The sequence below is a fragment of the Spermophilus citellus genome, assembly GCF_964194105.1.
Source record: "Spermophilus citellus genome assembly, chromosome: 5".
NCBI classification, from domain to species: Eukaryota; Metazoa; Chordata; class Mammalia; order Rodentia; family Sciuridae; genus Spermophilus; species Spermophilus citellus.
Window position 1 is genome coordinate 152,229,832 of NC_138186.1, and position 13,318 is coordinate 152,243,149.

At 40.8% G+C, this 13,318-nt stretch overlaps 1 protein-coding gene across 9 annotated transcripts in view; it reads left to right on the forward strand.

Annotated features, from left to right (window-relative positions):
• PHACTR2 (phosphatase and actin regulator 2) overlaps window positions 1–13,318 on the forward strand; it is a gene marked incomplete at its 3' end in the record, with an annotated part of 133,576 nt that overhangs the window by 75,860 nt on the left and 44,398 nt on the right. For 7 of the 9 annotated variants that reach the window (XM_081295189.1, XM_081295193.1, XM_081295195.1 and 4 more), the window contains one exon: window positions 8,455–8,989. In XM_081295189.1, the coding sequence (XP_081151315.1) occupies window positions 8,455–8,989 (535 nt within the window). Of the gene's footprint in view, window positions 1–3,962; window positions 4,278–8,454; window positions 8,990–13,318 lie in introns of those variants that run through there. The other 2 variants (XM_081295197.1, XM_081295196.1) reach the window with 2 other exon arrangements.

Consider the following 13,318-nt stretch of genomic DNA (forward strand, 5'->3'; position numbering starts at 1 on the left):
GTATTCCTGGGGCTTTACTTGCTCGATGGAAGAACTCCAGTTGTGTTTATGAGCACTGGCTATAAGAAATTAAGACTTTCAATGATAACACTTCTGGAACATAAAGATAAAGTAGACTTAAAATGGAAAGGAATTTAGTTTATTCATGCAAGTAGTGATTTTGTTGGTTTGTTGTTAAGTCCAGTTGTCCCATCTCACCAAACTGTTAAATTTCCAATTCATCTGTGCTTTCTCCCTGGTCCATACGGGTGTCAGTGTCATTCACTGACTGGCCAGACTTCAAAGGAAGTGTTTTCCTTATCAACCTAATAAAAAGTTGCTGACAGATTTATGCTAGTTAAACCAGCAGGCCTTGGTGTTCTAAAAAAATGACAGATCATAGTTCCAGGAATGGTGGAGAGATGTTTTTGTTTTCTTATTCTTTACTTTAAATTAGTACATTCTGTTCTTTCTGGTCAATAAGGTCCAGGTTAGCATCTTGCTTGGCTAGTCGGTACATAAGGAGGTGGACATGCCAGCTGCCGGCATGGCACTCTAAGACTACAGAATGAATCCGCTGTGTTGGTTACAGATATCTATGACATGCATGATATCTGCCGTGCTGATAATGAAGAGAAGTGTTAGGTATGGAAGCCACTTCCTGAGACTCAAATGAATGTCACTCTAAATTAATATTTTGTGAGAATTATGTGAAGTAGAAAGTGTCTTAAGACAAAGACAAGATTTTATTTCTCTAGAAAGATACCATTAATTCTGAAAACCAACTCGATTCACTTATGCCTCCGCCCCTCTTTTGGAGTTTCTCTTTGTGTGAGCTCACTACCACACAAACCCTCCATCCCATGAGCCAACTCCTCCTCACTGTTGGGATGCAGTGTTCACTCTCCTTCGGTGTTATGCCCGCTCACTCAAGAGCATTGCTTCATCTATTAACTGGTTATATCTGCAAAAACATATCACATGCCTTTAAAATCCCAGATGTTTATTGCATCTTTTTATAAAACAATATCTCAATACTTTAATATTTGAAGCCTCAATAACAAAGAAAGCAAAGCAGGTTCTACTAAGCCATGTGAGTGTATCTGGGGCTGTTGAAGCCGTCTGATTCTATAGTTGGAACAGTGGTGTTAGGCCTCCTTTCCCTGAGGCTGGAGACTTCATCTTTAAGGTCTTTTGGTTAAACACAACATAGTGTAAGAAACCTGAAAATTGTATAACATTATTTCTATTGAGTTGCTGTAAAGGGCTTTATATATCTTCTTCACTAAGAACATATAAAAAGAATAATGAAGATGAGACTGTGGGGGCCAGCAAAAGGTCAGTATATGAAAAATGGCCTTTGCCCTCCAGCTGATCATGATACAAGAGGAGAGCAGACTGCACACAGGTAATTGCAAAACAAGATACAAAGAACCCTGAAAGGCCCCAGTCCACCAAGACAGGGGAGTAGAGACCAAGGCGGCTTCTCTGAGGTACAAACTTACCTTCCACAGTTAGACCCCAAGGAGTCAGTAAGGGGGTGAAGGAAAGGAATTGGAGCCAAAATGCATTCTAGGCCAGGTGCAGAGTGCACCCAGTTCTGGGCCTGCTCTAAGTGTTGTTGAACTCAGCTTTCCACGTGCCTGCAGTTTATCTTCCAGACAGTGTTGTTGTGAAACCTCATGTCCTCATGAAGCCAGAGTGAGCAGGCAGCTCTTTATTAACCTCCTGAAAAGATAATACTCCCAAACTCCATCAGTTTACACAGTGTCTTCAGATCATATGGTAATCCTAAAACACACAACTTAATTCATTACCTCCCACATGCAAGAATCTGTTTGCTATTGATGGCGTGACAGCAACGATCAGCTTGTTAGTCACATTTATTGAACTGATGATTTTTAGGGCATTGTGTTTGATGGGATACAGAATTTCAGAAAAGAGACATTTTTCATTTAGTCAGAAAAATATACTATTGTGAGTGCATGTCACACACACATACACACAACTAGGAGTCACCAGAGTGGCAGACACTCGCCGATGACGATACAGTTCAAAGAATAGAGCGTGGTCCATGTTTTCCAAGAAGCCAGCACAGAGTTTGTGTGCAGCGTGTTCCTTTTTTCCTCAGTGGGGACATTACTGACTGCCACACAGCAAGCATCTCTTCCCTCCCAAATGCAAAAGCCGAATTCCTTGGAGAATTTTATTTTATTTGTGGTGCTGGGAATTGAACCCGGGGCCTCACATGTGCTAAGCACATGCTCTACCACTGAGCTACACCCCCAGCCCATCATTGGGGTATAATTTTAGAATTTAAAACCTTAAACCGAAAGAAAAAGATCCCTCAGTGATATGCCATGACTGGAAAGGATAAGATGCAGGGCTTTAAGTGTGAAAAAAGGACTAATGATACCAAATGCCGCAGATCGGTTTGCTCTTCCCACCGCCAATAATATTGGGTTTGGCCTCCACGCTTGGTATTGTGCTTAGGGCTAAAATTGCAAAGACATACTTAAAGAATAGATTTCTGCCCTTTGTCAAAAGACTGGCAAGTCAACGTATGTTTTCTATTTTACATTCACATTCAGTGTGTTACCCGTATATACACTTGTATCATTCTCAAGTCCAGTGGGCTTTTGTGACTAACTGACCTTGTGGTTCAGACCAGGCTAGAGTGGAGGGAGGACACTGTATTGGGCCTCTGCTGAATGTTGAATGAGTTGCTCCTATAGTGAGGCTGAATAAGTACGGTGGCAGGAGAGATTGGCAGGGGAGGATTTCATGGCTGAGGCAGGATAAAATGGAGCTTTAAAAGAAAGGTCTTATTGATAAGTTTCTGTAACTTAAATCATTCTCATGGGAGATATATAGGTGACTCAGTGAAAGATATGGTTTAAGAAAAAAAAAACACTCACTAGAATAAGAAACGAGGAAGAAAATGGACTTTGTAAAATGTAACATGTGCCAGCGTTAAAATCCTTACTTGGTCACTCAAAAATGGGAAGACATATCCAGGAAAGGCTGAGTCTTGTCTTAACGCACTGTCTTGTGTTTTTTATTGTGCTCCATTTTTAAAGAAATGCTGCTTGGTTCTTTGGACCAGAACTGTATTTTAATTTCAATTGGTCACTACTAAAAGTCTACATGTGACTAAATGAATAAAAGCCTCAGCATCTCCACTTTTGCTAACAAGAAACTGATAGTATTTCTCCTCCAGTTGTGCAAAACCTTGTGGAGGCTTCTGTTCTTAGGTATGAATTCTTTCTGTGAATTGTAACATTTGTCTTTTCCAAATCATTGTTTATGTTTATAATACAGAGCAAAGTTCATATTTTTTGGATTCTGCACTCAGGTACCTACAGCTGTGGCATTAGGTTAAAAGGGCAGAGCAAGTTATTGCAGAACAGGAAGCTTCCTCAGTATGCTGGGAAAGCTTGAGAACATCTTCACAGTGCAAAATAGTTCATCGTTCCACTCACTGTGCATCATGTCATAGATCCTTCGGTCTACCATAGCTTAGGAAATCAGCAACATTTTATTGCACTTCTGCCAAGCACAAATCCCTTTTAGCTTGATCAGGCTTGAGTTCTCAAAGGTAGCCAGTAGTTGCTGCTGCTGTCAATCAATCCTCATCTGCAGGACAGCGTGTGTAATATGCTCACCTGTCACTCTTGAGGCTCCTTCAATTTTGCTAAGTTGTTCAATTTGTTGAAGTTAGCACTCAGTGTCCACGACGTCCTCATCCAGAACCACAGATCCAAGACTGGAATTGGGGCATCTGTCTTGTGGACATTTACACTCCTTCTCAACATACCTTTATCCCAGTAACTTATGTCTCATAGTTTTATCAAAGGAGTGGTTGATGTATGCAGAGAACACATCTCTGTCCTTCAGCCTTTGTTTTTAAACCAAACTTTGCTCTCCCTGGTGCAGAGCTCCACTTGGTTCCCAAGGGCCAAGCAGCTGTGTGTGTGTATCCCTGTCGCCATGTCTTGCTCCTAGTATTTATATGGTGTGTGTCTGCATCAGTCTGCTCTGTTCACTTTCATTTATAGAGAACACTGAAAACCACCCTGAAACACCGGCAGCTCCTGCTCCACCTCCTTCAGCTCCTCCTAAGCCTAAACCCAAACCTAAACCCCCCAAATCACCTGTGCCTCCCAAAGGGGCCACTGCTGGGGCCAGACACAAAGGTGACGAAGTGCCTCCCATTAAAAAAAATGCCAAGGCTCCTGGTAAGCAGGTCCCCGTCCCTCCACCCAAGCCAACGAGCCGAAACACGACCCGAGAGGCCGGTGAGTATGCCCTCAGTGCACTGCGGGGTGGAGTCCAGGATGACTGGCTCTGGGATGGGGCTAATTGTTTCTTCCAGAAGTGATGGTTTGGGGGTTTCTCAGGATGTTATACCAGTGGATTCAGCTCTGGCACAAAGACTGCTCGAGAGTGTTGTTTGTAGCAAAGACAACAGGTTGATTAGTTCTCCCTTTTAGGATCTGGGTAAATATGCCTCATTCATCTTGGTATCCACTATCATCACATGAGGCCCAGTCCAAGAATTCAGGGAGTAGGATACGTGTCCAATGAGTGATGATGAGCTGATAAGACATTATTTAGGTATTGACTGATCTTGTGCCTATTAAAGTTGATGGGTGGCTTTTGGTTAGAGTTTTCTTCCAAAATATGTCAGGTTTGCATATAAGAATATGACATACATCTTTAACGTTTGATGGATGTGTTAAATCCTCAGCATTCATGGTCATTTCTCTTCTGATAAAGAACAAATGGTCCATATAGTTGGTTCAGCTCCTGCCCACTTCTTTCTACTCCAGTTAAAAATCACATCTGTGGAGTTGCAAGTTACAGGCTCAGCGCTCCCTGCTCCCCCACCCCTCCACCCTCCCCCACCCCAGTCAGTAGACCTCAGTTCCTTGTGAGGCAAGCACCTTGGTGTGGCATTGTTTCAAGTTGCTATCACACATCGCCAGCAGACGTTTGGGTGCCCTGACTTCCTTCTCTTTGTGCACTCTTTGTCCAGCTTTCTTTTCACTGAACATGCTTCCTGCAAAGGGAGCTCCCATTCTTCTAGTGAAACAGAATTAAGATGCCTACCATGTGGTCTAGCTTTTAAAGGGACATTAATTGAAGTGCACATGCCCCGAGAACATCAACATGTAAATAAAAATTCTCCTGTACAATCTCTTTTTCCTTAAAACCAGCAGCAGCTTTCTAGCAATTGACTGCTGCCATATGCCGTGGTATTGATCTCTTTCCCCTCCTAATTTATACCCCCTGAACTCAAATTCAGACACTGGCTGAGTTGACTGTATAACAGCTCTGGGTTCCTCTCTTCTCGCCTTTGACCCTAAGGTCTGGGTGTCTTCTAATCAGCTCTGAAACGAAACAGCTCAGAACCATGTGCCAACAGTGCGTAAGGGCCATTTCCCAGGGGTCTGGACGTCAGTGTTCATGCTTGTTGGTGTCAGTGTGTTTTTTCCCAGGCTGCCTCGTGAAGCCTCGGAACTGTGCCTGAAGTCGGGTGGGCACTGGTCAATCTCCTGAAGAAAAGTTCCACACTCTCATTCTGCCTTTGGGAATGAAGAGTCTGATTCCCCACTTCCTCATTTTCCTTATGGTGAGGGTTCACTGTGGCTGGGACTCTCAGAAGAAAGCCCATGATGAATGCAAGGGCAGGGGACAGCTTTCGTGACAGATTTGAAGTTATTTCCAGATATTTTACTTGAAGATTTATTTATAGACTCATGAGGTCCCTATGAGAATAGTACAGTCATTTTATCCATTGAATCATATATAAGACGGGCAGGCCCTTATACCAATAAGAATGTGACTGTTCCCAGGGCTGTCACAGAGAAACGGTTTGCACTGAAGGACACTAAGGCCATGTGCAAAGATCCGTCTATCAATCAGTAATAATACTTCTTCAGAGTCATAGGATATTCAGGGTGTATCCATTTGGAATTTTCTTCCTGGTAACTTTGTTTTATTTAAATAATGTTGACCTCAAAAAGTCAGTTCAAACATGCAGCTCTTAATTTAAAAAAAAAAAAAAAAAACAAAACTGGGGATTGAACTCATGGACACCCAACCACTCAGCCACATCCCCAGCCTTATTTTGTATTTCATTTAGAGACAGCATCTCACTGAGTTGCTTTGCACTTTGCCTTTTCTAAGGCTGGATTTAGAACTCACAATTCTCCTGACTCAGCCTCCTCAGCCATTGGATTACAGGCTTGTACTACAGGCCTGGCATGGCTCTTGATTTTCATTCAGATGTTTTCAGTTCTTAAATCATACAGCCACCTATCAATATAGATGGTTCAGTTGCTTTACCACGAAAGTGAAGATAAAGCTCCCTTTTTTGTTTCTCATTGTTACACACAATTAGCAACAAAAGTTATTAACTGAAAGATGGTACTTCTTTTTCAATCATAGTTGGTTTCAGCAAAGTCCTGTCGTTTACAAGCTTCTTAAAGAAAAACATAATATGGCCTGAATTTGCACTACAGATGTTGAATTTTTTTTTTCCATGAGACAGGCTAAAGTTAAACTTTTCTGTTAGAAATGAAAGAATTTTTCCCAGAAATATGACTAGAAGTGATATTCTTAGAATTTATTTGGAAGGGATTATGTTGAACTTACCTGAGAAAATAATTGAGCATTTTTAGGCACCAAATCCTTAGTGTCTTTGTTGCAAGAAAAAAAAAAAGTTAGAATGAGCTTAAGAAGGCTTGATTGATTTGACTTATAAACAATAAAAGTTTTTAACTATAAAGATGTAATAACAAGTCCAGATTTGGTGGAGTTCTAGCTATTCTGTATTTCTAAAATAATAAAGACCTCAAATGAAGAGACTCCTTTGAAGCCTGGATCTTTTCACTAGCGGAGCCTGGCTTCTTTGGCATATCAAAGTTAATAAAGTCTTACATCTTGTCGTCTGTTTCTTTATTTGTTCTTCATCTCTTGACTTTAATGAAGTTATAACCACAGGTAGGTTAAATAACATCTGTATGCAATATGGATTGTCTGAGCAATCCTAACAAGACATTTTTTAATAGTTCTGCAAAAGATAATTTAACCTCTCGTGAGAAAAAAAAAAAGGAAGAAGCAGTCAGGAGAAATTATAGTTCATTAAAGCAGTGAAACTAATATTCTCAAAGGAGTTTAAGTAAACTTCCTAAGATGACAGAAAGGAGAGGGTAGTTATTTTGTTTTCCTGAAAATGATTTGGCAAACACGACAACCCTTTGAAGACCTGCTTGAAACTTAGGCCATGAGAAGAATTAGATTTGTGAAAGTTGGGGTCGGAAGTTCTGGAAAGAGTCAGGCATAGTGGTGTGCATCTCTAGTCCCAGTTACCTGGGAGGTTGAGGCAGGAGGATTGATTGAGCCTAGAAATTCAAGGCCAGCCTGGGCAACATAGCAAGATCTCATCACAAAAACAAACAGAAGTTCTGGGAGTGATATTTTCCCTTCAATATTTATTTATTCATTGGTTCCAGGGATTGAACCCAGGGGTGCTTAGCCACTGAGTCACATCCCCAGCCTGTTTTTAATTTTTTTTTTTTTTTGAGACAGCGTCTCACTAACTTGCTAAGGGCCTCACTAAGTTGCTGAGGCTGACTTTGAACTTGTGATCTCCTGCCTCTCAAGCTGCTGGGATTACAGGTGTGCACCACCATGCCTGGCTCTCTTCATATTATTCAGACATTACCTATGTAAATATTTTTGGTAAAAAGCACAATGAAATACATTTTTCCTGTCTCATGATGATTTGAAGGGGACCTGTCCCTCATGTGTGGCTGTGTGTTTTCACCCCCACCCTCATCACTACTGCAAAATGAAAGTATAGGCCAGCATGGCTAGCTTCCTTCCCTGGAGCTAGGGGACAGCTGATTTGGAGTTTGCTCTGTTAGCAGTGGGATGAGTGAATTTACTTTGGACCCCAAAAGAAACTGGTAGCATATACCCCAGCTCCTTCTGAATATGGACCTCTGCTCCATTTCCAGAAAGACATCACAGGACACAGGTAATTTATGAAGAGCCCAACTGTGTGTCACCTGTAGCTCACTGCTGGTGGCTGCCTCTTTGCATCAAGATATCTCTTCTTCAGGACCTACAATAGTTTTTTTTTCTAGGTGATGCATACGACAAGGAAGAGAGGTTTCCCCTTTGCTCCAGCTAAAGACTCAAAGGGAGAGGAGATTGAAGGCCCCTGTCCCTTAATTCTGCCCCAAATGTCAATGGTGCTGACCTGCCTGTCTCTACCTCCTAGTTAGAGGCAGAGAGGGTACAGAAGACAAGAACATTATCATTACTAGCTAGTTTTCTTTCCTCCATTTATCCAGCAGATTTTAAGTAGAGCATTTTAAATGTCATTAACAATTCCAGCTTGGTTACTTTATTTAAAAAGCTTTGTCTTCTTTGATTTTTAATGCAAAAATTTCTCTATTTTAGCTGGTTCTTCTCATTCAAAAAAATCAACTGGCTCCAGAGCATCAGCCTCACCATCTACTTCATCCACCTCTTCTCGTCCCAAAACTTCTAAGGAGACACTTAGTAGCAAAACAGGGACAGTGGGGATCGCAAAGGGCAAGAAAAAAGCTGGCAAGCAGCCGGTGACTTCTCGACTGTCCTCAGATACCACCGCTAGTACATCTGACCTTAAAGGAGAACCTTCGGAGACTGGAGTGGAGAGTGCCACACCTGAGCAGACTGTCCCTGGGGCAGAGGAGCAGACCGTAGGCAAATCCAAGCCTACAGTTCCTCCACCCCCGGTGGCTTCTCCACCCTCCCCGCCTGCCCCTCCTCTGTTTCTTGAAGATCAGTGCATTGTTGCCTCAGATACTCCAGTTGTCCTGGTCAGCAGTGGCGCTGACCTGCCTGTCTCTGCCTTAGACCCGAGTCAGCTCCTTTGGACTGAAGAGCCGACCAACAGAACCACTCTCCACTCGGGCGCTGGTTTAAGTGTTAGCCGAGAAAATGCAAAATGGTAAGTCCGGGTGCTAACCCCATGATGCATCTGAATGTTAAACATCAGTCAAGAAGTCAGGAATGATGGTGCACACCCGTAATCCCAGAGTCTCTGGAGGCTGAGGCAGGAGGATCATGAGTTCAAATAGAGCCTCAGCAACTTAGTGAGACCCTAAGCAACTTTGTGAGACCCTGTCTCTAAATAAAATATAAAAAGGGCTGGAGATGTGGCTCAGTGGATAAGTACCTCTGGGTTTAATCCCAAGTACCAAGAAAGAAAGAAAGAAAAGATCAGTGAAGTATTGTGTTAGAATGGAGGAACCCTCCCTCTGTCATGTACTCTGGTGAACATTAGGTGAGCTCACTTTTGGCCACTGGTTTTTCTTAACCCTGCCCTGGGAATGCCATGAGCTGTGGAGACAATCACATTGATAATGGTGACAAACACCAATTCTGTGATTTTCAAATGCATTCAGAGCACAGCTCGGCAGCCTTTTTTCTTGTCCCTAGACAGTTCCCTCCTCTTTTCTATGCTTATTTTAAATCTTTCTCACTTGGGTCCAGATTGCTCACCCACTCCTGCCCACCTTCATTTAGTTAAGTTATGTAGCCTTATTCTCTAAGAAAACTAAGACTGTCAGGAAAGAACTTTTTAAAATTCCAACTCGTTTTCTCCCAACTGTAGAGTGGCCCCCATCCTTACTCACTTACCTCCCCACCCAGCTGAGATTTCATCTCCTCTGTGAAGCTTTCCAATGCTTCTAGACAGAAGTGTTTGTTGCATCTTCCATACTCAGAAACCCCTCTTTCCCGACAGGTGGGACAGAACAAGCTAACATCTTATGTACCTCTGTGTCCCCAGCAGGCAGTATAGAGTGGAGTGTTCTGTGGGCACTAGGAATGTTCACTGATTTTTTAATAAAAATGAAGAAGTGGGCTAAGGAGATTGGTTATAGGGAACATCAGCCTACTCCAGTATGGTGGAGTGGTGTCAAAGATGAGATGGCCCTGAGGCTAGACTTGATAAACAGATGATAACATAAGTTAAAAAGTCCAGTAGTCTTTCCTTCACTGAGGAAGGTTACCATGCAAAACAGGCCAATGGACATAAGCCTTGGTGGATTAGTGGCCCCACCATTATCTAGTCGCCCAATCCAGAAACCTGGGGTTCAGCCTAGGCCCTCAGGATCCTTTCTTTATTCCTCACATCTGATCACTCACAAAGTCCTGTAAATATTCTACTCAAAGGTAAGTAAAACAGTTTATCCCTCCTGTCCCACAGGTCAGAAGAGAGGGCTATCAGTGTGTAGTTGATTCAATCATCAATTCTGTCTAGGGAAGGCTCAGAACTCTCATGTCTAATATCTTCTTTTCAGTTTCTAAGAATAAAACCTATAATCAGTTTTAAAATGTTTTAATAGGGTCTCTTTCAAAAAAAATCTTTGTCATGTTAGACTATTTAAAAAATTACTGCATTAATTAGGTTGGTTTTGATCAAGCCACCAAAGTATCAACTTTATTTAATTGCTGATAGTAATGATTTTCATTTTACTGAATTCTTAATGTCAGGAACTAAGCACTCTATATTTATCATCATTTAATTCCTGTAAATCTTCCCTGAAGTATTTATTTCATATTTTATCTATAAGAATATTGATATTGAGAGAAGTAAACTAGTTTGCCCAGGATTGCCCAGTTAACAGTGGCAAAGCCAGAATACAAACGTAGCACTGCCCACCAAATTCTAGGCTTTGAAGAATTTCACAAGTTTTCCAAAATAGTTGCTTTTCCTTCTACTGCTATTTCTTTCCTAATATATTCTTATTTCTTTATTTTCATCATTTTGTGTAGTGTAATTTGAAGGGAAGATAAATAAAGGTCCAAATACAAATTATTATTATTTTTTTAAAGAGAGAGTGAGAGAGGAGAGAGAGGGGAGAGAGAGAGAATTTTTAATATTTATTTTTTAGTTCTCGGCGGACACAACATCTTTGTTGGTATGTGGTGCTGAGGATCGAACCTGGGCCGCACGCATGCGAGGCGAGCGCACTACCGCTTGAGCCACATCCCCAGCCCCAAAATACAAATTATTTATCTGACATTTTAAAGCAATACAGGGAAGATGTTGAAAGGAAATGAAATGGTTATGGTTTGTGTGTTTTGGGCTACTATAACAGAATACCTGAGATGGGGTAGTTTATAATGAACAGAAATATATTGATTCTCAGCCTAGAGGCTGGAAATTTCAAGATCAAGTTTCCAACATTTGGCAAGGGCCTTCTCTCTGCATCATCACATGGCAGAAGGTGGAAGGTCAAGCGCTCAAGAGCAAACCCTCTCCCTCAAGCCATTTTTATAATGGTAATAATCTCTTCATTGGGGCTTTGTCCTTATGATTCAGGTACCCCCCATGAGGCCTTATCTTCCAATGCTGTCATCTACAGGGTTAAATTTTTAAGATATGAATTCTGGGGGACCCATTCAAACCAGAGAAGTGTTCTTAATAGTTCCAGCACATAGCAAATGACTTCCTTTAATTGTAGTGAGTGTTTTTTTTTAAACATTGCTGTTATTTCCAACCTTAATATTGAACTTTATTCTTTCAGCATAGTTTTGGTTGGTCTTCTCTGTGTTGGGCAATGTACTAAGCACCAGACATATAAAGGTGACCCAAACATGCGTAATTTTTATCAAAATATTGACTAGTGAGCCCAGGGAGTATAAATATTTCACACAACTTCTGAATTTTGTAAAATAGATTGAACATATATGCCTTAAAATACTGAAGAACAAGATATAAATCATATAAAATCTCCTTAGATAGTCCTAAGCATTCAGAAAGCCCATTTGCAAGAGTGACCTGACTTCCAGATCATGTTCACAAACATTTCGGAAGTGCACTTAACTGTACTGAGCTCTGTACTACGTGCCAGAGTTTAACATCTGTCTTTAGCCTGAGTATGTAAAGATCTATCAGACAAAGGATCAGTTTCTATTTCTCCTAACACTAAATCAGAAGGAGCAGACTTAGAGTATCATTAGACATTGAGGATATTTGTAATAGATGTCCTACCCATCAGGGTAACTCTAAAAAATTCCTAGAAGAACTCAAAGAGATTTTCTTCTCTATATGTTCTTCAAAGAAAAAAAATTAAATTATAATTCATCCTACAAGGGTGGTTTGTGTTTGCTCTTGAATTAATGAATTTGGAGTAGGTAGTGTCTCAGATTTTCTTCCAAATTCTTCCCTTTTCAAGTGGATATTTGAATTAGAATTTTTGGCTCTTAGTCACCTGCTTTTCTTAGAACTCTCCTTGAGTTATATTTAGTCACCTAATGTGTGAAAATCCTGTCATTTTATGAAAAGACTTCTGTGTGGAATACAAATATCAGAACTTTAAAGAGGGCAAGTGGTATGTATAAAAATACCTCCTTCTATCCCATATTGCAGGGTGCTAACTATTTGGTAGGTTTCCATTCATTGGCAGCTTCATCAGTAACACACAAGTCTTACATTACATGAAGCAGAAACTAATCAGCCCATTTTGAGGCCTTGTTCAAAGGTGACTTGTTGAGTCCATTCCACATTTGTGGCATGCACTATATTGTCCAGTGTGCCCAGGAACCAAAGAGGAAAAACATGAGCGCCAAGACATGAGTTAATTGACATAGATTAGAAGCATATTTAATGTGAAATATAACTTATAGCATTAATATAATTTTTTTCTTTTGGTTTGGTACTGAGGATTGAACCAAGGGGCACTTTACTACTGAGCAACATCCCCAGCCCTTTTAATTTTTTTATTTTGAAAGGGTCTCACTAAGTTGCTGTGGTTGGCCTTGAATTTGCAATCTTTCTACCTTAGTTTCCTGAATGGCTGGAATTACAGGCATGCACCATTGTGCCTGGCTAATATAATGATGTAAAATAAAATATAACAATTAATAAATAGATTTAAGAGTCTTTAGTCTGGATTCTAGCCTGGACTTGCTATCTTGATTAAGGTTCTCACTCATGGCCTTCCTTGGATCCATGAACTGTAAATTACCTGCCCTCCTTATAATGTAGAACACTTGAAAGTTGTAAATATTTCTGAATTACTTGCAAACTACAAAATATATTATAAAATGCAAATGGTGAGACTAAAATAATAATGTCATAATATTAATGTCATAATAGCGAACTCACACACAAACAAATAACAAGGCTCGACTCAGAAACATGTTTTGTTCTGCTGTATCTAGAAGGTGTTATTACATGTATCTTTTAAACATGCTGTGGTCACCTATAATGGCAGTCTCTGCAAACAAAAATGGCTTCCAGTGGCAATGAACTAAGCATCCAGAC